This window comes from Scyliorhinus torazame, chromosome 2, assembly GCF_047496885.1.
Source record: "Scyliorhinus torazame isolate Kashiwa2021f chromosome 2, sScyTor2.1, whole genome shotgun sequence".
In the NCBI taxonomy this organism is placed as follows: Eukaryota; Metazoa; Chordata; class Chondrichthyes; order Carcharhiniformes; family Scyliorhinidae; genus Scyliorhinus; species Scyliorhinus torazame.
This window is the reverse complement of record NC_092708.1, coordinates 355,746,979-355,774,732: the sequence shown is the minus strand read 5'-3', so window position 1 is coordinate 355,774,732 and position 27,754 is coordinate 355,746,979. Positions and strand designations below refer to the sequence as shown.

The window sequence follows — 27,754 nt, the reverse complement described above, 5'->3', positions numbered from 1 at the left end:
GCGTCACCAAAATTTACGATGACGCTACGCGCCTTTTGATGACGATGCAGAACCGGCGTTCCTGCTAGATGTCGGTATGAGGTGAGCGAGAGGCATGTGTGGTCAGCATCGCCTAGCAACAGGGCCGGAGGGAGTGAGCTCCCCGGACTGACCCCTGAGGCGTTTGTCCAGTAGACCGTTCTCTTTGGTCTACTTTTTTTTTGGGGGGGGGGGGTGGTTCTCCGATCTCCGATTTGCCCTGAGGCCTGTCTCCTCTCGCTGCCGTAGACGTAGTGCTGCCACTTCTCAGGATGGTGCTTGGCCGTGGATTCCACGTACAGGTGGGAGCATAAAGCCATGTCTGATTTGGTATGGAACCAGCAACAGCACCGGCGAGAAGCCAGAAGGATTACGGGAGTGGGAAATTGAATTATTAGATTAAAGCAACAGAATGCCCCCCCCCCCCCCAAATTTAGGACTAGGCCACATAATCAGAGTTGAGGGAACTTTTGTCACTGGCTGTGCTATATCTGACCTCTGAGTACTTGACACTGCCAATGAGTGGCTCATTTGGTAAAGTGTTCAAATTTTGAGGCTGACATTTTTCACCTTGGCGAGCACAAACATTTGCCAACAAATGTTCAGCTAATAGTGCCTGTAACCTATTGTATCGGACACTGTATTTTTCCACTTAATGTATCTTGCGAACAGTTCGGCTGCCAGCCCTTCTTGGTTACTTAAATGGCAGGTGGGAAGTTATACAAGGTGAAGTACAAAACTCTAAAACATGGAAAAGGCAAAATATTTCAATTTTTCAAATAATTATATCAATCAATCACACAGGGCGTTATAGCTGGATCTGAGGAGATTTGTCAGTTCACAAGGTATTAAAGGTGAGTTTAAATGAAAGTATTTATTTGCAATTTGAATAGCGTTCGTTCCCCCTCTTGTCTCTTTTGCAATCTTGCAAACGAGATAACTATTAAGAATTTTCTTTGCTAATTTTCTGGATCATTGCCAAGTGTTGGAGAAAACCTATGGCTTAAATTTTATCGACCAGATTCTTAGCATTTAAATCTGAACCATTTATGGATTGGTTCAGAATAGAAATGTTCACTGACTTGGAAATGTAGAATTGAATTGGGCATTTTGGATCAGGGGCCTGAAATGCCAATATATGTGTTAGTGAATCAAGGTGCTCCAGGTCAAAACCTGGTTATCTCCATTAACTACTTAATCAAGATTTTAAAAAAATAATCTGGCAGGCCAGCCATCACCTGTGGAGAGAAATAATGTTTTATATATACTTGCTATAGAGAGAGTGCAATAAAGATTTACCAGGCTGATTCCTGGGATGGGATGGTAGGATTGTCGTATGAGGAGAGATTGGGTCGACTGGGCCAGTATTCACTGGAGGTCAGAAGAATGAGAGGGGATCTTATTGAAATATATAACATTCTGTCACAGCTGGACAGACTGGATGCAGGGATGATGTTTCCTTGGCTGAGGGGTCTAGAACAAGGGGTCACAGTCTCAGGATATAGGATAGGCCATTTAGGACCTGAATGAGGAGAGATTTCTTCATTCAGAGGGTGGTGAACCTCTTGTCTCGTTCGTTCCCCCTCTTGTCTCTTTTGCAATCTTGCAAACGAGATAACTATTAAGAATTTTCTTTGCTAATTTTCTGGATCATTGCCAAGTGTTGGAGAAAACCTATGGCTTAAATTTTATCGACCAGATTCTTAGCATTTAAATCTGAACCATTTATGGATTGGTCCAGAATAGAAATGTTCACTGACTTGGAAATGTAGAATTGAATTGGGCATTTTGGATCAGGGGCCTGAAATGCCAATATATGTGTTAGTGAATCAAGGTGCTCCAGGTCAAAACCTGGCTATCTCCATTAACTACTTAATCAAGATTTTAAAAAAATAATCTGACAGGCCAGCCATCATCTGTGGAGAGAAATAATGTTTTATATATACTTGCTATAGAGAGAGTGCAATAAAGATTTACCAGGCTGATTCCTGGGATGGGATGGTAGGATTGTCGTATGAGGAGAGATTGGGTCGACTGGGCCAGTATTCACTGGAGTTCAGAAGAATGAGAGGGGATCTTATTGAAATATATAACATTCTGTCACAGCTGGACAGACTGGATGCAGGGATGATGTTTCCTTGGCTGAGGGGTCTAGAACAAGGGGTCACAGTCTCAGGATATAGGATAGGCCATTTAGGACCTGAATGAGGAGAGATTTCTTCATTCAGAGGGTGGTGAACCCATGAAATGCACTACAAATAAGGCTGAGAAGGCCAAGTCACTGAATGTATTTAAGAAAGCGATAAATAGATTTATAGACTCTAAAGGTATGGGGAGAGAGCAGGAGTATGGTGTTGAGATGGGGGAACAGCCTGATCATGTTGAATGACTGAGCGGGCTCGATGGCCAAATTACCTACTCCAGCTATTTTCTATATTTCTTTTTTTTTCCAATTAAGGGGCAATTTAGTGTGGTCAATCCATCTACCCTGCAACTCTTTGGGTTGTGGGGGTGAGAGACATGCAGACATGGGGAGAATGTGCAAACTACACATAGACAGTGATCCGGGGCAAGGATTGAACCCGGGTCCTCGGCGCTGTGAGGCAGCAGTGCTAACCACTGCATCAGGATACCATCCAATTTTCTGTATTTCTATGACCTTTTGACAGAACTGATAAAAGTCAGAGATATAACAGTTTTCAAGTAAGTGTAGAGGCAGTGAAAGGGGGAGGAGAGGAAAATAAAGTGACAGTCTGATAGGGTAAAATGCAGGAGAGATTAAATGACAATATTGGGTGGTATTGGGACAAGTTTAGAGGAGCTGTAAATGACAATAACAAAACCAGTAGGAGCAACTGCTGCCTTTAAAAAAAGGAGCAGTTGTTATGATCTGAAATTGTTGAACTCATGGAAAGTTGTAAAAATTAGATCCTGTCCCTTGAGCTTCTGTTGAACTTCATTGGAAGAGTGTGAAGCCAACAACAACAGATCAGCATGGAAGTGGTATGAAGAATTGAAATAGCAATCAAAAGGAATCTCAGGGTCATACAGGCAAAGTGATTTGAGGCCTTCAGCAAAGTGATCATCTGATCTCCGTTTCGTCTCAATACCCTAGAGAAGACTGCATTGTCACCCACCAGTACAGTATAATAAAATACAGAAAGAACAAGTAAATCACTGTTTCAGCTGGGAGGACTGTTTGGGGCCCTGGGTGGTGGGAAGGAAGAAGACGAAAGAACAGATCTTGAATCAAAAGATAAAAGCAAATTACTGTGGATGCTGAAATCTGAAACAAAAACAAAAAGTACTGGACAAGCTTAGCAGGTCTGACGGCATCTGTGGAGAGAAAATGGGAGCTAACGTTTCGAGTCTGGATGACTGTCAATGATCTTGAATCCCCTGCATTTATGCGGGGGAAAGTGCTGTGGGGGGGGGGGGGGGGGGGGGGGGGAAGAGGAGTTGAGGGCGATAAAAGACGACCAGAATGTTGCAGATGGAATTGTCCCTTCAGAATGCTGAAAGGGGAGGAGAGGTGTTTGCTGGCAACAAAGTGGCCAAAATAACTGAGGATGATCCAGTGAACGTGGAGTCTGGTGAGTGGGACAGGTGGACAGGGGGTACTCTGATGGTTCTGGGAAATGTGAATGATCCAACTTGAAAATGAAATGAGGTTGGTTCTGTCAGTTTTAACCTGATTGTTATTCTGAAAGAGTTAAGGGAAATAAATGCTTTTAACTCTGGAGTAACTATTTAAAAAAAGTTTGCACGGGATCCACTACCGGGCCCCCCCACCGGGCCTCGCCCCACTCCAGTCCGACACCTGTTAGAACCGCTTACCTTTTAATTATACCTCTAGTGCCACAAAAAGGAGGCATGTCTTTCCTCTCTGCGCCCCAGTTACTCCATGCCGATGCAGCTGGAAGCCGAGCTTTGCTGCTCCTGTCTCACCCAGCTTGACTGAGGAAGTTTGGGCAAGTCGGAGGCTTTGGAATCCCAACGTGGGTAAATCTGGCGAGAGTGCCAGAGATTACTACTGTGAGTAAATAATGGGTGTATATCACTGAAGTATCATTGGATTAACAGCTATAGATTTCCGGTTGTGGCTATGCGGAGCTACGTCGCAAATTCGGTGGCTCCTGCAAAAACGGACTTTTGGGCTCTTTTCAGGGCCCCCAACGGCACGCTTTCGACGTTTCCTGGTGTGGGAAGGAGTCTATAACAGCTCCCTGTCAGTATATGGCTTGAACTAGGAGCGGGGCGATAAAAAAGGTGGTGGTGGACCCGAAGAAGGTGCGAGGGAAGAAGGACAAAATGGTGGCGGGCGGAGACCAGGCAGCGTGGATGCAGTGGGCGGAGGAGCAGCAGGAGGGTATCCAGCGCTGCTTCAGAGAGATTAAAACGGACCTGCTAGAGCCAATGAAGGCTTCTATTGATAAGCTGCTGGAGACACAGGCGGCCCAGGGGGTGGCGATCCGTGAGGTTCGACAAAAGATCTCTGACAATGAGGACAATATCTTAGGCCTGGCGGTAAAGGTGGAGGCGCACGAGGCGCTCCACAAGAAATGGCAGGAGCGGTTCGAGGAGATGGAGAATTGGTCGAGGTGGAAGAATCTGCGGATTCTGGGCCTCCTGGAGGGGCCGGGCGTGGGGGCCTATGTGGTCACCATGTTGAACTCGCTGATGGGAGCAGGGTCCTTCCAGGGGCCCCTGGAGCTGGAAGGGCCCATAGAGTGCTGGCGAGGAGGCCCAAGGCTATCGAGCCTCCGCGGGCGGTGCTGGTGAGGTTCCATCGGTTCGTCGATCGGGAGTGTGTGCTCAGGTGGGCCAAGAAGGAGAGGAGCAGCAGGTGGGAGAACGCGGAGGTTCGGATATACCAGGACTGGAGTGCGGAGGTGGCTAAGAGGAGGGCCGGGTACAATCGAGCAAAGGCGGTGCTGCACAGGAAGGGGGTGAAGTTTGGCATGTTGCAGCCGGCGCGACTGTGGGTTACCTACAAGGACCGGCACCATTATTTTGAGTCTCCGGAGGAGGCGTGGGCCTTTGTTCAAGCCGAAAAGTTGGACACAGATTGAGGGTCGGGATGGGCGATTGGGGACTGCGGTTGATATGTTTATTGTTTCGAGGGGGGGGCCTTTGTATTGCTCCGGGTTTCTTTTTCTCTGTGTTTTTCTCTTTCAGGTCGGTGAGGGTGGCTGGGGCGGGTTGGGCACTGTTTTAGTCGGGTTGGTCGGGGGGGGGGCTCTTGGAGGGGGGTAGGTAAACGGAACGGGGGGGGGGTGGACAGCGGTGAGATGGGGCCCCGTGGAGGAGGGGGAGGGCCCGAGTCAGGGGTGAGGGGACCGAGCCTGTAAAAGGAGCTGCGCCAGAGGTGGCGGGGCCTGGTAGGTGGAAAGCACAGGCTTTTTCCTGCGCTGAAGACTGGAGGGGGCGGGGAAGCGAGGGTTGTTTCCCGCGCTTAGAACAGAAGGGGGAGAGGGAGAGCCTATGGATGGGGACGGGAGAGGAGAGTGTGCCACACAATGGGAGGAGTCGAAGGAGAGGCGGGAGTGGCCGGGGTCAGCAGGAGTCAGCTGACTTGTGGAAGTGCAATGGGGGGAGTAAATCAGCGAGGATGGGTCCTAGCTGGGGGGGTGGGGGGGAGAGAATCGAGTTGCTGCTGCTATGGTCAAGGAGGAGCTGGAGCGAGGGGGGGTCGAGACGGGGGTATGCCGCTGTGGGGAACGGGCCGGGTGTGTGGTGCGGGCCCGTGGCTGGCCGAGGAGGGGTCATGGCTAGTCGGAGGGGGGTGGGTAGCCCCCTGATCTGGCTGATAAACCTGGAATGTAAGGGGACAGAATGGGCCGGTTAAGCGGGCCCGCGTGTTCGTGCACCTGAAGGGGCTCAAGGCGGATGTGGTTATGCTTCAGGAGACACACCTGAAGGTGGCAGACCAGGTAAGATTGAGAAAAGGGTGGGTAGGTCAGGTGTTTCACTCGGGGCTGGATGCCAAAAATCGAGGGGTGGCGATCTTGGTGGGAAAGAAGGTGTCATTCGAGCCGTCGAGCATTGTGGCAGATAATGGCGGTAGGTACATAATGGTAAGTGGTAAGTTGCGTGGTAGTGGTCAATGTGTATGCCCCGAACTGGGACGATGCGGGATTTATGCGGCGTATGTTGGGTCGGATCTCAGACTTGGAAGTGGGGGGCCTGATAATGGGGGGAGACTTTAACACAGTGCTGGATCCGGCACTGGATCGCTCCAGGTCTAGGACGGGTAGGAAGCCGGCGGCGGCTAGAGTGCTGAGGGGGTTTATGGACCAGATGGGAGGAGTGGACCCTTGGAGATTTGCAAGGCCGGGGGCTAGGGAATTTTCATTCTTCTCACATGTCCATAAGGCTTATTCCTGAATCGACTTTTTCATTTTGAGTAGGACGCTGATAGCGAGAGTAGAGGATACTGAATATTCGGCAATAGCCATTTCGGACCACGCCCCGCATTGGGTGGACTTGGAGATGGGGAGGAGAGGGACCAGCGCCCGCTGTGGCGCTTGGAGGTGGGGCTGCTGGCGGACGAGGAGGTGAGCGAGCGGGTCCGAGGAATGATAAGAGAGGTACTTGGAGACCAACGACAACGGGGAGGTCCGAGTGGGGATGGTATGGGAGGCACTGAAGGCGGTGGTGAGGGGAGAGCTGATCTCCATTAGGGCCCACAAGGAGCGGGGGGGAGAGGGAGAGGCTGGTGGGGGAGACGGTGAGGGTAGACAGGAGGTATGCGGAGGAGCCCGAGGAAGTATTGTTGAGGAAGAGGCGTAGCCTCCAGGCCGAATTCGACCTGGTGACCACCAGGAAGGCGGAGGTGCAGTGGAGGAAGGCCCAGGGCGGCGATTTACGAGTATGCGGAAAAGGCAAGCCGGATGCTGGCGCATCAGCTTCGGAAGCGGGACGCAGCTAGGGAGATCGGGGGAGTTAAGGACAGGGGAGGGAGTTTGGTGCGGAGTGGGGTTGGCATCAATGGGGTCTTCAGGGACTTTTACGAGGAATTGTACCGATCCGAGCCCCCACAGGAGGAGGGAGGGATGGGCCGCTTCCTGGACCAATTGAGGTTTCTAAAGGTGGAAGAGGGACTGGTGGCGGGATTGGGGGCCCCGATTGGGCTGGAGGAGCTGATCAAAGGGATAGGAAGCATGCAGGCAGGGAAGGCACCGGGGCCGGACGGTTTCCCGGTCGAATTCTATAAAAAATATATGGACCTGTTGAGCCCGCTGTTAGTCAGGACCTTTAATGAGGCAAGGGAGAGGGGGCCTTGCCCCCGACGATGTCCCAGGCACTGATCTCCTTGATCCTGAAGTGGGACAAGGATCCCCTGCAATGTGGGTCTTACAGACTGATTTCCTTGCTAAATGTAGATTCAAAGGTGCTGGCGAAGGTCTTGGCCAGGAGGATTGTGTGCCGCAGATCATCCATGAAGACCAGATGGGGTTTGTGAAGGGGAGACAGTTGAATGCGAATGTGCGGAGGCTTTTGAACGTTATCATGATGCCGGCGAGGGAGGGGGAGGCGGAGGCGGAGATAGTGGTGGCGATGGACGCTGAGAAAGTCTTCGATAGGGTAGAATGGGGATACCTGTGGGAGGTGCTGAAGAGGTTCAGGTTTGGGGAGGGGTTTGTCAGGTGGATTAGGCTGTTGTATGAGGTCCCGATGGCGAGTGTGGCCACAAACAGGAGGAGGTCCGAGTACTTTCAGTTGCACCGAGGGACGAGACAGGGGTGTCCCTTGTCCCCACTGCTCTTCGCACTGGCGATTGAACCCCTGGCTATGGCACTGAGGGAGTTAAGGAACTGGAGGGGGTTGGTGCGGGGTGGGGAGGAACATAGGGTGTCACTTTATGCGGACGACCTGCTGCTGTATGTGGCGGACCCCGTGGGAGGAATGCCGGAGGTAATGAGGATTCTTGGGGAATTCGGGGACTTTTCGGGGTACAAGCTCAACATGGGGAAGAGCGAGCTGTTTGTAGTTCATCCAGGGGACCAGGAGAGGGGGATTGGCAAGCTCCCACTAAAAAAGGCGGAGAGGAGCTTCAGGTATTTCTGGGTCCAGGTGGCCAGGAGCTGGGGCCCTGCATAGACTTAATTTTACAAGGCTGGTGGAGCAAATGGAGGAGGAGTTCAAGAGGTGGGAAGCGTTACCACTGTCCTTGGCGGGTAGGGTGCAGTCAATCAAAATGACGGTGCTCCCAAGGTTTTTGTTCCTGTTCAGTGCCTCCCCGTGTTTATCCCGAAGGCTTTTTTCAGGCGGGTTAACAGGAGTATAATGGGGTTTGTGTGGGCGCGAGGGACTCCGAGGGTGAGAAGGGTGTTCCTGGAGCGGAGTAGAGTTAAGGGGGGGACTGGCGCTGCCCAAACTCTGTCGGTACTACTGGGCCGCCAATGCGACGATGGTGCGCAAGTGGGTGGTGGAGGGGGCTGCATGGAAGAGGCTGGAGACGGCATCTTGTGTGGGTACGAGTCTGGGGGCGCTGGCAACGGCGCCGCTGCTGCTCCCTCCAAGGAGGTATACCACGAGCCCGGTGGTGGTGGCTGCCCTCATAATTTGGGGGCAGTGGAGGCGGCCCAGGGGGGAAGTTGGGGCCTCGGCGTGGACCCCATTATGGGGGAACCACTGGTTCGCCCCAGAAAGAACAGGTGGAGGATTTTCAGTGTGGAACAGGGCAGGGATACAAAAGTTGGGGGACCTGTTTGTGGACGGGAAGTTCGCGAGCCTGGGTGAGCTGGAGGAGAAGTACGGGCTCCCCCCGGGGAACACCTTCAGGTACTTACAGGTAAGGGCGTTTGCCAGATGGCAGGTGGTGGAATTCCCGCGGCTACTGCCACACACAGTACAGGACAGGGTGCTCTCGGGGGGAAGATCTCGGAAACTTACCAGGTGATGCAGGAGGAGGAGGAGGCCTCGGTGGTTAAGGTGAAAGGTAAGTGGGAGGAGGAATTGGGAGAGGAGATTGAGGAAGGGACGTGGGCAGATGCCCTAGGGAGGGTGAACTCAGCCTCATACAGTTTAAGGTGCTGCACAGGGCACACATGACCGGGACAAGGATAAACCGTTTTTTGGGGGGTGAGGACAGGGGTGTTAGGTGCTCAGGGAGCCCAGCAAATCACACCCATATGTTCTGGGCGTGCCCAGCGCTGGAGGAATTTTGGAAGGGCGTAGCGAGGACGGTGTCGAGGGTGGTAGGATTCAGGGTCAAACCGGGCTGGGGGCTCGCAATATTTGGGGTGGCAGAGGAGCTGGGAGTGCAGGAGGTGAAAGAGGCCGGAATTCTGGCCTTTGCGTCCCTGGTAGCCCAGCAAAGGATTCTTCTTCAGTGGAAAGATGCGAGGCCCCCAAGCGTGGAATCCTGGATCAGCGATATGGCAGGGTTCATTAAATTGGAAAGGGTGAAATTCGCCTTGAGAGGGTCGGTACAAGGGTTCTTTAGGCGGTGGCAACCGTTCTTAAACTTCCTGGCAGAACGATAGACATTGGGCAATGGCAGCTGCAGCTCGGGGGGGGTGGGGGGTTACTTTATTATTGTTTTTGTTATTTACACTGAAGGGTCTGAGGGGGTGTGTATACCTGTTGTGTTAAGTCAGGGTGTTAATGTTCATTTATTATTTATGTACTGGGTGGGGGGTTGCTTTTCTAGATTGTGTTTTGTACTTAACCCTGTTGGGTTCCTTTTTTCATTTTGTTGTTGATATTTTATGAAAACCTTTTAATAAAAATTATTAAAAAAAAAAAAAGGATTAACAGCTATAATTTCACTGCATTCCTATAGAACATAGCTTCTATACTTGCTCTGCGGCGGGTGGTGAGAGAAGCAACAAGAGGCAGAAACATACTTGGCCTCATTCTCACAAGCCGCAAATATGTGCATGACAATATCGGTAGGAGTGACTACCACATAGTCCTCGTGGAGACAAAGTCCCTTCTTCACATTTGCAGATACCCTCCATCATGTGTGCTACAAACACCATGCTAAATGGAATAGATTTTGAATAGATCCAGAACCATAGAAGAGCTACAGTGCAGATAGAATCCATCTAGTCCATTGTGTCTGCACCGGCAGAATTGAAACTAACTGCTCATTTGAACCTCACTTTCCAGCATCTGATCTGTAGCCTTGTAGATTAGCACTTCTGATGCAGATCCAGGTACTTTTTAAATGACTTGAGGATTTCAGCCTCAACCACCAATTTAGGCAGTGACTTCCAGACACCTACCACTCTCTGGCTGAAAAGGTTTTTCCTTGCGTTCCCTCTGGTTGGAGTCACACATTGCACAAAGGAAGATGGTTCCGGCTATTGGAGCTCAGTCATCTTAATTCCACGGCATCACTATAGGAATTCCTCAAAACAGTGTCCTTGGCCCAACCATCTTCAGCTGCTTCATCAATGACCTTCCCTTCATCATAAGGTCAGAAGTGGGGATGTTCGTTGATGATGGCGCAATGCTCAGCACCATTCATAATTTCTCCGAGATATTGGCCAAATGCAGCAAGACTTGGACAATATCCAGGCTTGGGTGACGAGCGGCAAGTAACATGCGTGCCACAAAAGTGCCAAGCAATGACCATCTCCAACAAAAGAGATTGTAATCGTTGTCCCTGGACATTCAATGGCATTACCAATGCTTGATCCCTACTGTTAACATTCTGGGAGTTAGCATTGACCAGAAACTGATCTGGACTAGCCATATAAGCACTGTGACAACAACAGCAAGTCAGTGGCTAGGAATCCTGCAGTGAGTAACTCTCCTTTACTTGCCTGGATGAGTGCAGCTTTAACACCGCCCAGGAGAAACCAGCCCACTTGATATACATCTCATCCACAAATATTCACTCCCGACGCACAGCAATAGCAGAGTGTGCTATCTACAAGATGCACTTCAAGAACTCACCTAAGGTGTCTTCGACAGAACCTTCCAAACTCACAACTGTTACCATCTAGAAGAACAAGGACAGCATACACATGGGAACACCACCTAAAATGTCCCCTCAAAGTCACGCACCATCTGAATTAGAAATATATCACCTTGATTGTCGCTGGGTCAAAATCCTGGAACTCCCTAACAGCAGTGTGGGTGTATCTGCACCACATGGACTACAGAGGTTCAAGAAGGCAGCTTACCACCACCTTCCCAAGGACGACGAGGGATGGCAACATGCTGGCCTAACATCCCATAAATGAATTTTAAAAAAATTAACCTTGTTAATTCAGATCAGGAAATAAGCAGCTCTGGACAACAGGAGAGGGAAGGCAAAACAAAAGTATATGTCTTTCGTAGAATGCAAAAGAGATTAAATGACAAAATTAATGGATGGTAATGGGACCAGTTTAGAGGAGTTGTAAATGGCAATAACAGAACCATTTGGCGCATCTACTACCTGAAACAAAGGGATCAGTGGTTATGGAGAAATGGAAGTGACGTGTTTTGGAGACCTGTTGAACACAGTCGCGAACAATCTTCAAGTGAGAAAAAAGAAAGGCACATTGAAGGCGTGTTACTAATCACATCTTCCCGTCACCTGACAGCATTCTGAAGGGACTGCTCCCTCTGTGATAACCTCTGTGATACCCTGGTCCGCTCTATCACCCCAACACTTCAACCCCATCCTACATAATCATATGAAGTGTAACTCCTGCCCCTTTACCTCCGCTCTCCTCACTGTCCAAGGCCCTAAACACTTTCCAAATTAATGCAGTGATTTACTTTTACTTCTTTTAATTTAATTCACTGTATTTGCTGCTCATAATGGTCTCCTCTACATTGGTGACATCAAATGCCGACTGTGAATGCTTGGCAAAAACCTCCATTGGGGCTGCATGCATGATGCCAACCTACATGTCGCTTGCTATTTCAATTCGCCATCTTGCTCTTATGCTCACATTTCTGTCCTTGACCTGCTACAATGTTCCAGTGAAGTCTAGCACAAGCTGGGGCAACAGCACCTCATCTTCCAATTAGGCACTTCACGGCTTTCTGGACTTAACACTGAGTTCAACAACTTCAGACCATGAATTCTGTCCTCCATTTTTAACTATTTCTGCCACATGTTAGTCTATTTCAGACAGAGCTGAGCTACATTCTGCTGTTCACACCTACTCTGAACCAATGCTTTGTTTCTTTAATACAGTCATTACCACTCTCTTTGCCTTTGGTTCAATTACATCTTTAATCTCCCCTCCCCTCTAACCTATCCTTGACCTTACTGTTCCCCCAGAATGCTTCATCTGCCCCCACCCTTGCCTTTTGTCAACAGCATAAAACCCATCATGTTCTTGCCTCTCTTCCGTTTCAAAGAAGTCATATTGGACTTGAAGTATTAATTTTGTTTCTCTCTCCACAGATACTGCCAGACTTGTTGAGCTATCCAGCACTTTCTGTTTTTATTTCAGACCTCCAACATTCACAGTATTTTGCTTGTAAAGATATTGAAGCACTAGTATCAGGGTGGGATTGTTAGAATAGGTATGACAGAGGCAGAGAATCTGAAAGCATGGAATAAATTGGTTTTGATGTGTATAATTTTCAAAATCAAAATTTTTATCTTTTCCACATTTTAGAGTTTTGTACTTCATCTGTTACGTTTCACCTGTCGCTTAAGTAACTAAGAGTGGTTGGTAGCCAACCTGTCCACAATATTCAACTAATATAACCTGTAAGATAGTGTGAAGTGAATGCAGTACCTGCAGAACACTATTGGCTAAAGATTATTAGTACTCAAGCAGTATACAATCAAGGTGGCTCTGGAAATAAGTAAGTTTATGGTAGATTTTGGTCGACAGCCTGTCCTCCGAAATGGAGATGGAGAAGTTGGAGATGGGAAGGGAAGAGTCCAAGATTGACCACGTGAAGATAAGGCAGAGGAGAAAATTGGAAAAAAGTTGATGAAAAATTCCATTTTGGGGCAAAGCAGGTAGTGGCGCCGACATGGTCATCAATGTACTCAAAAAGGAAGTGAGGGAAGGAACCTGAGTGAGACTGGGACAAGGAATGTTTTCACATATCCCACAGGAAGGCAAAACGACCCACATGGGTTTCCATAATGACACCAGTTGAAGCATCTTCAGGTGTCAGTAGAAACTCAAAACCCCAAATGAATTCCTAGGCTTTCCTTTTAATAAATATTAGACTTTAGGCTTAGTTGACTGCATTTTGTATGGCCAAGCAAAACTCAAATGACATATACTGATAACAATTAACTTTTCCATTATAGTCATTGATTTGATAATAGATGATTAATAATAATAGTCTTTAGTGTCACCAGTAGGCTTACATTAACACTGCAATGAAGTTACTGAGAAAAACCCCATGTCGCCACATTCTGGTGCCTGTTCGGGTGCACAGAGGAAGAATTCAGATTGCCCAATTCACCTAAGTCTTTCAGGACTTGTGGGAGGAAACCGGAGTACCTGGAGGAAACCCACGCAGACACGGAGAATGTGCAGACTCCGCACAGACAGTGACCCAAGCCGGGAATCGAACCCGGCACCCTGGCGCTGTGAAGCAACAGTGCTAACCACTGTGCTACCGTGCCGCCCTAGAGGTTTAGAGGTTTCTTATTAAAGTGAGTGGCAAAACTGCTCAAACCTGAATCATGACTGCCTTAGTAACTACTTGGTGTTCAATCTTTTTCATCTTAGGATTCTTCTTTTCTTTACCAAGTCTTGGGCAAATACTGTGTTAAGTGCGTCAGCTAAAAAATTGGCAACTGAGCAACATCCTCAAATTACTCCAATTCAACCTGCATATTTCTCCCGCCACTGCATTTCCAGAGGTGTTATCACTGAAGCGGCCATGATGTCGGCACATAACTCTGAAGAGGACATCAATCTCTACACACCTCCCATAGCAGTACGTGGCATTACTGTACTGAACAGAGACTTATTTAGAAAGCATGTGGCTCTTCCAGCTCTCAAGGTGAAAAAGGATGTAGTGAACAAAGTCATGAAATCTTTGAAAAATTCAGCACTTAAAAGACCTGGACTGAAGCGTGTGATTGAAGACTCTGAAGATGAAACATATAGACTTGTTTTATTGGATCCATGCAAAATATTGTGCTCAGAATCTTTTGAGTTCTCTGAGAAGGCTGTTCTAAAGGAATATAATGTTGATCTTCAGATTCATATGTACCGTTTAGCAATGACTTATGAGCATTTCAAACCTGAAGAGATTCTAAAGGCAGTTTTGCCTGAAGGGCAGGATGTAACTTCTGGATTTAGTAGAGTCGGCCATATTGTTCACATGAACCTTCGACACCATCAGCTTCCTTATAAATATTTGATCGGTAAGATCTTAATATTGTTGCTTCTAAAGTAGTTTACCTTTGGCCTAGCTACATTGCTCATTGAGCCATCACAAGTCTTCTTCAGTTCTGTAACCATTCCATGTGTCAAGTAAATATTTGTAAATGTTACGAATATTTGGATGCAATTTCAAATTATTGTAGTTAATTAAGGTTTGAAGTCTAAATTTGTAAGTAACAGGGCTTTCCTGCTTTAGAATCAGAACAAAAACGTATGCATTTTTTCTGCATTAATGTATTCTTAAACAAATTGTCACTAATCTTGTTTCCTAGGCCAAGTTATAATGGATAAGAATCCTGGAGTAACTTTAGTGGTTAATAAAACCAATACTATTGACAACACTTACCGTAATTTTCAGATGGAAGTACTAGCTGGGGAAGGCAATATGATAACAAAGGTAAGATTTTCAAATTTGACAACAATTTTCTATGTTTCCCAATTAATTTACCCTTTTTAAAAAAAACTTCCATCTTTTAAAATTACATCCACAGGATAATTTTTGAACTCTCCAATTAACAACCAGGATTATGAAATGCCCGCTATGTAATGATCATAGTTTAAAAGCATGAGAGCATTTTCAACATACAAACTTGAGGAGTCATGAAATGGGAAGGATTGCCAGTCCTGAGTTAGGTTTTCTTTGGAAGAATATAAAATGTAACGCATGAGCGCAAGCTCTTTAACATGTGGCGGTATTAGCAATCCAAATAGAAACAAACAGTTATGGTAATAATCACCTGACTTATGCCATCGGGCATCAAACTGCAATGAAATACATAATTGTCTTTAGCTAAGAGAACAAAGACAAATCATGGCCGGGATTCTCCGATCCCCCGGCGGTTCAGAGAATCGCCGGGTGGGGGGCGTGAGAATCACGCCATGCTGCTCCGACCCCGGCCTGCCATGGCGCCCGCAGGATCACTGCCGCGCCGGTCGGGGGCCTTGCGGGCCGAGTGCCCGCCGAGTCCCGCCGGTGTAGGTTACGTATGGTCCTACCCGGCAGGACCTCTGAGTTCTGGCTGTGGGGGCCGTCCTGGTGGGGGGGGGGGGGGGGGGGGGGGGGGGTGGGGGGGGATCCGACTCCGGGGGGGGGGGGGGGGTGGGATCCGACTCCGGGGGGGGGGGGGGGTGGGATCCGACTCCGGGGGGGGGGGGGGGGATCCGACTCCGGGGGGGGGGGGGGCCTCCACGGTGGCCTGGCCCGCAATCTGGGTCTACCGATAGGTGGGCGGGCTATTTCCGTGGGGGGCCTATTTTCCTCCATGCCGGGCCCCTATAGGGCTCCGCCATATTGCCCGGACGCCAGCGCGGAGAAGGGAACCCACACGCATGCGCAAATTTGCGCAGCCGTGACGCGCATGCATGAACTTGCACGGCCATGGCGCACCAGCTGGAGCAGTGGATCCCACTCCGGTGCCATACTAGCCCCCTGGGAAGGGGTGAATACCTTGGCCTGTGGGCCCGTTGACGCCGGCGTGGCTCGCGCAGCTTTTGACGCCGGCGTCAGAACTTGGCCGTGGGATCGGAGAATCGCGGCCCCTGTCTTTTTAGGATTCAAAACAATTCTTTCAGCAAAATAAAATGATTTGCTGATTGGGGTTGTCGGAGAGGAGGAGGATGTAACCTTCTTGCTCTTCAAATAATATTATTTACCACATACCAAATTTCCCCAATCCAGGAAAAATTAATTTCTGCATTCTAATTTTAAAGTATATATTTGGTGAGATAATCATCACTTGAATAAAACATTTTCTTGGTTGAATGATGAAATCTGAAGCCCTGGTTTTGGGTTTAATTTAGGCTACAAAGTATTGTTTGAAACAATTAAAGTTTTACTCGAGTATCTGGGAAGGAGAACTAGGGAGTGGTTGGATGGGATGTATTGATAATCTTTAAGTCATAGACTAGTTGCAGATTAGAAGAACATCATTTTGCTGCTCGTGTCTGTGCCGACTCTCTGCAAGAGCCACTGAATTTGTCCTATTCCCCCACTCTCTCCCCATAATCCCATACATGTTTTCCCTTGAATCATGGGGGAATGTTTACCTGAGAGTCAGGTTTTAGACCATATTTGGAAGTAAAACCTAGTTCATTGTTTGTCTGCTACATGGATTTACTTTAGGAAACCGGGAACATTTGATGGAAGGTAGTTGAGACAGCAGTATTCCACTTCAGTATTCATTATCTCCTGTTCCTATACGTACTTAAAATTGTAAAATAGCTCTGGAAAGGTGTAAATGTACAAATTGACATTGCTGAGCTAGTGGGGAATACTCTCAATGATGGTGCTGAGCCTTTGGGGAACACTGACAATGATATTTCAGAAACTGTGGGGAACACTGTACAATTAGGGTGGCACAGTGGTTAGCACTGCTGACTCAGCTCCAGGGACCCGGGTTCAAATCCAGCCTCGGTGACTGTATTAAGTTTGCACTTTCTCCCCGTGTCTGCTTGGGTTTCCTCCGGATGTTCTGGTTTCCTCCCACAGGAAAGATTACGGGGATGGGGTGCTCTTTCAAGAGCCGGTGTAGACTCGATGGACCAAATGGCCTCCTGCACTGTAAATTCTATGATTCTATGAATGACATCGCTGAACCTGTGGGGAACACTTTGTACAATGACATTGCTGAACCTGTTGGGAACACTCTGTACAATGATGTCCCTGAACTTGTGGGGAACACTCTGTACAATGACATTCCCGAAACTGTTGGGAACACTCTGCACAAAGACATTCCAGAGCTTGTGGGGAACACTCTGTACGATGACCTTCCTGAACCTGTGCGGAACACTCTGACATTGCTGAACCTGTTGAGAACATTCTGGACAATGACATTGCTGAACCTGTTGAGAACACTCTGGACAGTGAGATTGCTGAACCTGTTGGGAACACTTTGGACAGTGACATTGCTGAACCTGTTGGGAACACTCTGGACAGTGACATTCCTGAACTTGTGGGGAACACTCTAATGTGTCATGAGAATGTCGCTTTAAGAAATGTTTGGCTGCTCATATTACTGCAGCGATGTCAGAGTGTGGGTTGAGCTGGGCGGTCTGTCAGCTTTTTACTTTCGTTTTAGGCTGTTTGCTGCAGGATGTGTTTTAGTTTCGTTTTCAGTGTTGGAGCTGAAGCCAGACAGAGCAGGTGTACTGTTGATCTCTCTGCCATGAAAAAACTATCTCTTGATCATTTGGTGAATTCAGAATTATAAATGTTCTCTGTAGTGAATGTAAACCTAATGTGCTTCTGTTAAAAGGTGTTTCTTTTGTCTTCTGGATGTTGTTTGGGAAGTTATTAAGGAATACTTAGTATTGTATTCTTTGGGGGCTGTATTTGAATTGATGGTTCCTAAGATGTTCACTATGTTTTAAAAAGGTTAACCTGAAACATTGTTCTGCTTTAAAAAATACTTTTTCATTTCTGTTGTACCACACTGTAGACTGGGCCATGTGCTCCCCATACCACAATCTATTAAAAGTTGTGGGTCAGGTGCACTCCATGATACACTTTGGGGTTCTCTAAACCCTGGCCCATAACAAATTGGGGGCCCGTTACAAATCTGGGATAAAAGTCTATCTATTGGATTGGCTGAGTGAACTTAAAGACAGTGAGGGATGAGCATATTGTGGTTGCTTTTCAGGTGTGGTATTTTAGTTTAAGTAGGGAGTGTGTTGTGGACAATGGGTCTTTCAGAGGCTCTGAAGTTTTTGGGGGTGGAGACGGTCACACGCAGCACCTTACGGCAGATTGTTAGATTTGGCAAAGACATTGCAGTTAACATTACCTGACAAAATGCGAAAAGATGAGGTAATTATGGAGGTGGCTAAGCATTTAAAATTGCCTGAGATACAGTCTGAATCATTAGAAAGGGCAAAGATCCAGTTGCAGATTAAGCAACTTGAACATGAAAAAGAATTAAAGCAGCGTGAATATGCAATGAGAGAAAAAGAAAGAGGAAGGGAGATACAGATCAGGGAAAAAGAAAAGGATAGAGAAGAAAGAAACAAAGAAAGAGATGGAGAGGAACGAGATAGAGGGGAAAGGGAAAAAGAGAGAGTTTGAACTTCAGAAAATGGCTATGAAACATAAGTCAGTTAAAATTGGCAGACGTAAAGGGAAAGGAACAGTTTGAGGATAGTGAGAAAGAGCGTCATAGGCGAAGGCTTGGTGGGGATCTATTTAAATATGTCCGAGCATTGCCAAGGTTTGACGAGAAGGAGGTTGAAGCCTTTTTCATTTCATTTGAGAAGGTAGCTGAACAACTGAAATGGCCACAGGACATGTGGGTATTACTGATTCCAACCAAGCTGATAGATAGGGCTCGTGAAGTGTTTGCATCACTACCGGAGGAGGTATCTGGGACGTATCAGGAGGTGAAAAAATCCATCTTGGGTGCATATGGCCTGAAGCCTACAAAGATTTTGAAATTTAAGGAAAGAATTTGGTCAAACATACATGGAGTTTGAAAGGCTCAAACAGAGTAATTTTGATAGGTGGATAAGGGCTTTGAAAATAGACCAAACATATGAAGCTCTCAGAGAAATTATACTTTTGGAGGAGTTTAAAAATTCAATTCCTGATGTAGTGAGAACTCATGTGGAATAGCAGAGGGTTAAAGCTGCGAGATTAGCAGCGGAAATGGCAGATGATTATGAATTAGTTCATAAATCAAAGCTTGGTTTCCGACATCAGTTTCAGCCTGTGAGGGATAGAAACTGGGGACATGAGAAATACTCAAGTGGTAAAGGTGATCTGATGGGAGAAAGTAAGGAGAGTGTACCTCAGCTTAGAAAAGAAATCCAGGAGGGTGGAAGGGACATGAAACGTTTCAAATGTTTTCACTGTAATACACTAGGCCATGTAAAGTCACAGCGTTGGTGGTTGAAGAAAAGCACTGGGAAGGTTGATGTGGTAAAACAGGATAAGACCGTGGAGTTTGTGAAAGTGGTAAAACAAAGCCCAAGTGAAGCGAAGGAGGTGCAAAAGATTGTACAGCCTGATCAAGAGGTGATTGATAAGAAGGTGCCAGATCTCTTTAAAGAATTTACTTGTGTGGGTAAAGATTACTCCTGTGTATCAGGAGGAGCAGGTAAAGAAGTCACAATTTTAAGAGATACTGGAGCTAGTCAATCTTTAATAGTAAGAAATGAGGAGTTATGTAGTTTGGGAACAATGTTGCCAGAAAAGGTGGTAATATGTGGAATTCAGAGTGAGCGGAGTAGTGTTCCATTATATAAGGTAAGGTTGGAAAGACCAGTGAAGAGTGGTGAAGTGGTAGTAGGAGTAATAGAGAAACTATCTTGTCCAGGAATACAGTTTATCTTGGGTAATGATATAGCTGGATCGCAGGTGGGCGTGATGCCTACTGTGGTTGATTTTTGGTCATGAGGTAAGAGGACCACTTAAATTGATTAAGGAAAAATTGGTGAGTGAGAAATCGGAACTTACATTATTGGATTACGTGTCAAATTTTAGGGAACGATTAAGCAGGTGAATTGGCTAGACAACATTTAAAAGTTGCATAAAATATGATTAAACGGGTAGCGGACAAGAAATCCAAAGTTCGTAGTTTTGCCAGTGGAGATAAAGTATTAGTCTTGTTACCAGTGGTATGTGTACCTTTAAAAGCTAGGTTTTGTGTACCTTATCAGATTGAAAGGAAATTAAGTGAGGTGAATTATGTCTTTATAAACAGCAGATAGAAGGAAGAATCACCGAGTGTGTCATGTGAATATGCTTAAAAGGTACTTTGAAAGGGAAGGAGAGAAAAAGGAGGAGGTTTTAATGATTCTAATTCAAAGTGACGAACCAAATCCAGATGACTGTGAATTTGACATACCTCAAATTAAATTGGAAAATGAGGATGTTCTTAAAAATTGGAATAAATTGTTGAGTTACCTTCCAGAGGAAAACAGACTGACCTGAAAGAGTTATTGATATCACGTAGGCAAGTTTGAATAGATAAATTGGGAAGTACTAAAATGGCTATATATGATGTCGATGTGGGACATGCTGTTCTGATCAAACAACATCCATATAGACTTAACCCTTTGAAATTGGCACAGGTTAACAAAGAGATTAAGAGTATGCTTAAAAATTGCACAATTGAAGTGGGTTGCAGCCAATGGAGCTCACCCATAGTGATGGTACCGAAACCAGACGGTACCCAATGGTTGTGTGTGGACTATGGAAAGGTTAATGCAGTTACAAGAACGGACTCTTATCCTATCCCATGTTTGGAGGATTGCATCAGCTTTTATTTCTAAACTGGATTTACTTAAAAGGTTACTGGCACGTACCTTTATCGAATGGGCGAAGGAGATTTCAGCTTTTGTGACTCCAGATGGTATATACCAATTCAAAGTTATGCCATTTGGCATGAAAAACGCCCCAGCCACATTTTAGCGGTAAACTAATGAAATTGTTTCAGGATTACCCAATTGTGCGGTATACATCAACGTTCTGGCAATTTTCAGCCAGACATGGACAGACCATTTAAAATGTCTGATGGGGTTATTCGATCGACTTTTTGGTGATCAACCTAGCCAAAAGTGAATTTGGAAAAGCACAAGTCACTTTCCTTGGCCATCAAATCGGATAGGGTCGAATGATCACACGGGATGTGAATCCAACCGTTATTGAGGAGTTTCAGATACCCTCAAGACGGAAGGAAATAATGCGATTTCTTGGCATGAGTGGATTTGATCGACCATTTGTGCAACAGTTTTATAGCGTGATTGCTCCACTGATGGATTTGCTGAAGAAACGTCGAAAATTTCAATGGACAGCGGAGTTTCAAGAGGCATTTGACTGCCTGAAAGCTGTGATAGCCAATGCTCCTGTGTTGGAGAATTACAAGAGACTCTGATCAGATTGAACTAAAGTATATGACTTTAGAGAAATGCCGAGGCATAGAGAAATGGATGGATCATGCAGAGACCTTCTTGTTCAAAGAAACTGTCAATCGAGAAGGATTCCAGTTGGAGGAGGAAGGGAAAAAAATGGACTATATTATTATACCAGTTTGCATGTGTTTTTTTTTTTTAAACAAAAAAAAATATTTACTGTGTGCATTTCTTAAAGGATAGTGAAAAGGTGAAAAATGAAACCATCTTGAAGTTGATTGTTTATTTTTTTTCCTTGGGGGGAGGTGTCATGAGAATGTCGCTTTAAGAAATGTTTGGCTGCTCATATTACTGCAGGGATGTCAGAGTGTGGGTGGAGCTGGGCTGTCTGTCAGCTTTTTACTTTTATTTTGGGCTGTTTGCTGCAGGGTGTGTTTTAGTTTCGTTTTCGGTGTTGGAGCTGAAGCTAGACAGAGCAGGTGTACTGTTGATCTCTCTGCCATGAAAAGACTATCTCTTGATCATTTGGTGAATTCAGAATTATAAATACTCTCAGTAGTGAATGTAAACCAAAGGTGTTTCTTTTGTCTTCTGGATGTTGTTTGGGAAGTTATTAAGGATTACTTAATGTTGTATTCTTTGGTGGTTGTATTTGAATTGATGGTTGCTAAGATGTTCACTGTATGTTTTAAAAAGGTTAACTTGAGTTCATAGAATAAACATTGTTTTGCTTTAAAAAATACTTTTTCATTTCTGCTGTACCACACCTGTAGAGTGGGCCGTACGCTCCCCATACCACAATCTATTACAAGTTGTGGTCAGGTGCACTCCATGATACACTTTGCGGTTCTCCACACCCTGGCCCATAACAAATGACATTCCTGAACTTATGGGGAACACACTGTATAATGGCATTCCTGAACCTGTGGGGAACACTCTGTCCAATGACATTGCTGAACCTGTTGGGAACACTCTGTACAATGACATTGCTGAACCTGTTGGGAACACTCTGTCCAATGACATTCCTGAACCTGTTGGGAACACACTGTACACAATGAAATTCCTGAACCTGTTGGGAACCCTCTGTACAATTACATTCCTGTACCTGTTGGGAATATTCTGTACAATGACATTCCTGAACCTTTTGGGAGCACTCACAGTGACATTCCTGAACATGTTGGGAACACTCTGCAATTACATTCCTGAACCTGTTGGGAACACTCTCTGTACAATGTCACTCCTGAACTTGTTGGGAACACTGTACAATGACAATGCTAAGCCTGTGGGGAATATTCTGTACACTAATGGCGTTGGGCTTCTGGGGGACACTCTGTACCATGACAGTGCTGAGCTTGTGGGGATTGCTCTGTACAATGACGTTACTGAGCCTGTGGGTAATCTCTACAGTGACGTTACTGAGTCTGTGGGAATGCTCAGTACAATGACGTTACTGAGCCTGTGAGAATACCCTGCACAATGACGTCACTGAGTCTGTGAGGCACCTCTATACAATGATGTTACTGAGCTTGTGGGGAATACTCTATACAATGACGTTACTGAGCCTGTGGGAAATCTCTGTACTATGACGTTGCTGAGCTTGTGGGGAATACTCTGTACAATGATGTTACTGAGTCTGTGGGAATACTCTGTAAAATTACGTTACTGAGCCTGTGAGAATACCCTGCACAATGACGTCACTGAGTCTGTGAGGCACCTCTATACAATGATGTTACTGAGCTTGTGGGGATTACTCTGTACAATGACGTTACTGAGCCTGTGGGAAATCTCTGTATTATGACGTTTCTGAGCTTGTGGGGAATACTCTGTACAATGATGTCACTGAGATTGTGGGTAATACTCTGTACAATGATGTTACTGAGCCTTTGTGAAATACTCTGTACGATGACGTTACTGAGCTTGTGGGGAATACTCTGCACAATGATGTTACTGAGCTTGTGGGGAATACTCTTCACAATGGTAGTTTTTAAGAGGAAGGTGGTAATATTGTTTTTTTTTAAAGACAAAGTGTGATTGCATTTTCAAAATAGTCTGATCAGTTGAATTCCAGGGAGAATTTTTCAAAATATTAATTCTTTCAATAGATGTGGGCATCACTGGCTTCCAGCATTTATTGCCCATTCCTAATTGCTCTTGAGAAGGTGGTGGTGGTGAGTTGCTGCCGAGCAGTTGCAGTCCATTTGGTGAAGGTACACCCACAGTGCTGTTAGGGAGGGAGTTCCAAAATTTTGACCCAGTGACAGTGAAGGAACGGCGATATAGATCTAGGTCCGTACGCTGTATGGCTTGGATGTGAACTTGCAGGTGATGATGTTCCCATGCATCTGCTGTTCTTGTCCTTCAAGGTGGTAGAAGTCGGAAGGTGGTAGAAGTCACTTGGAAGGTGCTGTCGAAGAAGCCTTGGTGAGTTGCTGCAGCACATCTTGTAAATGGTATACATTGCTGCCAATGCACATCGTGATGGAGTGAATGCTTAAGGTGTTGGACGGGGTGCCAATCAGGTGGGCTGTTTTGTCCTGGATGTAAAGCAGCATTTAATGGCAGGATATTTCTACGGTTTAATATCAATTGTATATGTTTAACAATTTCATTATTTACCTATTACAAACATTACATAATTTGTGTCTTGATAGGTCAAGGAGAACAATATAACGTATGAATTTGATTTTTCCAAAGTCTACTGGAATCCTCGGCTCAGTACAGAACATAGCCGAATAGTTGGTCTCCTGCACTCTGCAGATCTAGTGTATGATGTGTTTGCTGGCGTTGGGCCTTTTGCTGTTCCAGCGGCAAAGAAAAACTGCAAAGTCCTGGCAAATGACCTGAACCCAGAGTCATTTAAGTGGCTCGTCCACAACTGCAAACTAAACAAAGTAGACAAAAAAGTACAGGCGTTCAATATGGATGGCAGGGACTTTATTTTGGGCCCAGTTAAAGATGACTTAGTAAAACAAATTGATATGCTTTCATCAAAGGAGAACAAAACCTCTATTCACATAGTTATGAACCTGCCTGGTTTGGCCATCGAGTTCTTGGATGTCTTCAGACAACTCCTGCAAGAGCAGAACCCAGTTCATGCTTTACCTACAGTCCACTGCTATAGTTTTTCCAAGTCTGATGAACCTGCCAAAGATATTCAGAGAAGAGCAGAGAATTTCCTAAGAACCTCCTTGGAGGGACGTTGCTCTATCCATTTGGTTCGGAATGTGGCTCCGAACAAGGAAATGATGTGTTTAAGTTTTAAGGTCCCTGCTGAGGTGCTGTACAGGAATCACTTGGCAGAAGGAGGTCAGTACTTCAGTAGTAGTACCTATTCTTATAATGGCACATCATAATCTTTTACAGCTGGCATTCAGTATGATTTTGCTTATTACTGTGGCTGAAATATTAAATACATCAGAAACAAGACAATTGTACTAGAAGAAAATATTGTTATAAGGTTAGGGCCTTGATTGAGGTATTCTCTCAAGTAGCGCAGTACTAGCCAGTCCTTCGCAGCATGCGTTTATGGATGTTCCCTGACTACCTGACATTTAAATATATGTTAGTAGATGTAACCCAGGGGGTTTAGCACCAGTATCTCTGCACCAAAGAAGTGGGTCCTCTTGATTCAACTAACAATATTGCTAACTACAGCCCTACATGCTACTTCTAAGCCTGGTCAATACTTAACTTCACAATATTCTCTTTGAAGACCTGACTGAGAGCCTCTGCCTTCAATCCCCTCTATTCAGAAGCAAAAAAGGAATAGCAAAATATTTAGCACTTTCAGGAATTTCAATTTTGCCTCATATCAGTACTTTTCTTGATTAATATTCTAAAATGTTAAGAATTCTGACCTGTCATAAGATTCAACCATACTGATAAAAGATCACTGATAATGATAGAAGATTTCATCCATCGCATTGCTATAAATTAGCAACATAAGTTTAAAGTTACTACAGTCACAGGTAAATAAAAATACCTGGACATTATTGAACCCATATCCACTTTTAAAAAGTGAAGTTTTGCTTTTGGAAAATATCTCCATTTGGTTGAATCAAATATTATTCACCCCACACTGTCCCGCCACTTTAATTACTAATGATCTGTTTCTCATTTTTCCCACTGTGCCATGAGGCATTCTTGGATATCTCATTCTTACTTCAAACTAACCGTTACAAACAAGGTAAATAGTGCATCCCTCTGATGACCTGACCTACCATGGGAAGTTACTGTTCAGAGAAACATGAAAGATCATCTGCCATCTATCACACTATGTGTCAGTTAACAGTTAACACAAATGACTATTCACGTGTACATTGTCATTTATCTTGAAGACTGCTCAGTTTGGTTTGCCCAATAGTGGAGCGACATTGCACTTGTCAACAGTTATTGACCGAACAACCACAGATTTTAATATTTAAAGGGATATATTTCAATATATATTTAATAAATTTAAATATTTATATACTTTTGCAGCCCAGAAAAATGGCAAAATATGAAAACATAGGGATCAAAGCTTCAAATGGTTAAAAAATAAATCCACTTTTTTCTTGTAAGTTTGAGAGTTTGGCTACAGTTCAGAAGTTCTGTTATTAATATACAATCTCACTTTCATCTTTCCAGACAATACTGAAGAACCAGCTCCAAAACGTCTACGGCCAGATGAGATTACTGCCTCAGAAGGACCACAGTGACTTGTGATAAATGAGCGACATCATTTTTAGCAGTTAAGAAACCGAATACAGTGCAATTTAATTACCAGTCAGTAAAAGGAATCTCGGAATGTTTGCATCATTTCCTGGACTCCATTCTCCTGGTCATGATTTGCTTCTATAAACAGCCAGTGATTTGTTATAATGGGTAATGAAGCCCTCTCAAGGGCTCACTTTTTTTCTTGCTCACCAGGATAGAATTCAATATCCACAGTGGAAAAGCCATCATGTTAATAAGTAACCAATGAGAAATCCTGCCTTCAGCAACACCATTGGAACTGCAAATATATATATTTTAAAATGTATTGTACATTAATCATTTTAGTTTTTTGGATTTGAAATTGCCTATGGTTGGCCCAGCAGAGAATAGTTGTGTACATTTTAATAGATGGCTTCAGCCCAACTGCAGTAAAATAAATTGCATTTGTCATAAACATATTTTCTTCGGCTCTGGTGTCTCATGATTAGTGGTCCAACTTACAGGAGTAATGAAGCAATTTGCATTTTATTGAAAGACTACACCAAGTTATTTGTATAACCAGTAACAGTGACACTTTTATTCATTTTAAATCATGAAGTAAAATTTCCTGAGGTTGTTCTGAGTGGAGTGCTAGTTCATTAAGCATTTTTGTATATTTGCAATGCTCCGCTGTTGAGATATCACATCCTTCAACCTCAACTTGGGTCTATTTCGATTCAGTCCAGTAATAATACTGATGCTATCTTTTTGGTATCAAAGGCAATGAAAACCAGTCAAATAGTTGTTTAGCATCATAAAAGTTAAAGAAATAGGATGAGTAAAGTGCTTTGCAGATACATGATGTAGTTGTAAATCTGGTTAATATGTCCCTAAGTGTCTTGCCCTGAGATAATTATTTTTTTAAAAAATGTGATTGAACTTAATTCTAAAACAGATTGCAGTTCATTCAACAGGTTTGATTTATTTTTAGTGCTGAGCATTTTGTTCATCAATGTGAACAGTGATGTTGGGGAATGGAACATATTTCTGCTTTTGCAAAAGTAAAATACTATACTGCGGATGTCAGAAATCTGAAGTAAACAGAACATTCTGCTAATACTCAGCAGGTCTAGCAGCATCTGCAGAGAGAAAAACAAAGTTAACAGGCCTGTGATCAGTTTTTATATTTCTGCTTTTGGTATCTATGGCATCATCAGGAAAATGCATAGATTAGATTAATTTTCTTCTACATTGCCTGAAAATTACACAGGAATTCTCTCTCCCCATTTCCGCTGCACCTAATGTGATATTTGTTACGCATACCAGACACTTGTGTAAGCATCACTCTTCCTGTCACGCTTCAGATGTCACTGTGAGCAACTGTTATATTTAATGGCGATCGCAAGTTCATGGGCTGGATTCTTCGTTCCTGAGGCTAAGTATCAACACCAACGGAGGTTCTGTGGCATTTCACAACGGGTAGATTGGCACAAAACCCTCACCCATTCCGCTACTGGTAAGGGGCTAGCACCGGCTCCGTGTGAAACACCCACGGATCACACATAAAACGGTTGGAGAATCACCAGGGACCATGCTGCACAGGCGCAGCGCTGACAAGCTGCAGCCGCGCATACGCCTACAGTCCCCACACACGCACCGATCGCACTGGACCGCGTACCCACCCACCATTCCAAGCCCATACCCAGGCCCCCACCCACGCCGGCACGGATCTTGGCCAAGTGTGGCAGCGCTGGACACTGTCCGCACACACACACTCTGCCCCCGCAGCTGGCAAGCCAGGCTCCCGACCGCTGAGACCACACGTAGCCCATGCCGTCAGGAACTCGGCCCATCGGAGGTGGATCATCGAGGGTGGGCCGGCCAAGCACATTCCAAGG

At 45.4% G+C, this 27,754-nt stretch overlaps 1 protein-coding gene across 5 annotated transcripts; it reads left to right on the top strand.

Annotated features, from left to right (window-relative positions):
• Positions 1 to 27: 27 nt before the first annotated feature.
• On the top strand, positions 28 to 26,335 carry trmt5 (tRNA methyltransferase 5). 5 transcript variants are annotated; one of them, XM_072491886.1, is made up of 6 exons: positions 63 to 81; positions 823 to 872; positions 13,677 to 14,320; positions 14,612 to 14,736; positions 23,834 to 24,488; positions 25,809 to 26,335. In XM_072491886.1, the coding sequence occupies exons 3-6, from the start codon at positions 13,831 to 13,833 to the stop codon at positions 25,877 to 25,879; spliced, it is 1,341 nt and encodes a 446-aa protein (XP_072347987.1). In that variant the 5' UTR covers positions 63 to 81; positions 823 to 872; positions 13,677 to 13,830; the 3' UTR covers positions 25,880 to 26,335. The 5 variants fall into 5 exon arrangements, with proteins under 5 accessions (XP_072347985.1, XP_072347987.1, XP_072347976.1 ...); XM_072491875.1 differs by lacking the exon at positions 63 to 81 and adding an exon at positions 126 to 320 and having other exon boundaries at positions 823 to 863; XM_072491887.1 differs by lacking the exon at positions 63 to 81 and adding an exon at positions 135 to 320.
• Positions 26,336 to 27,754: the final 1,419 nt, after the last annotated feature.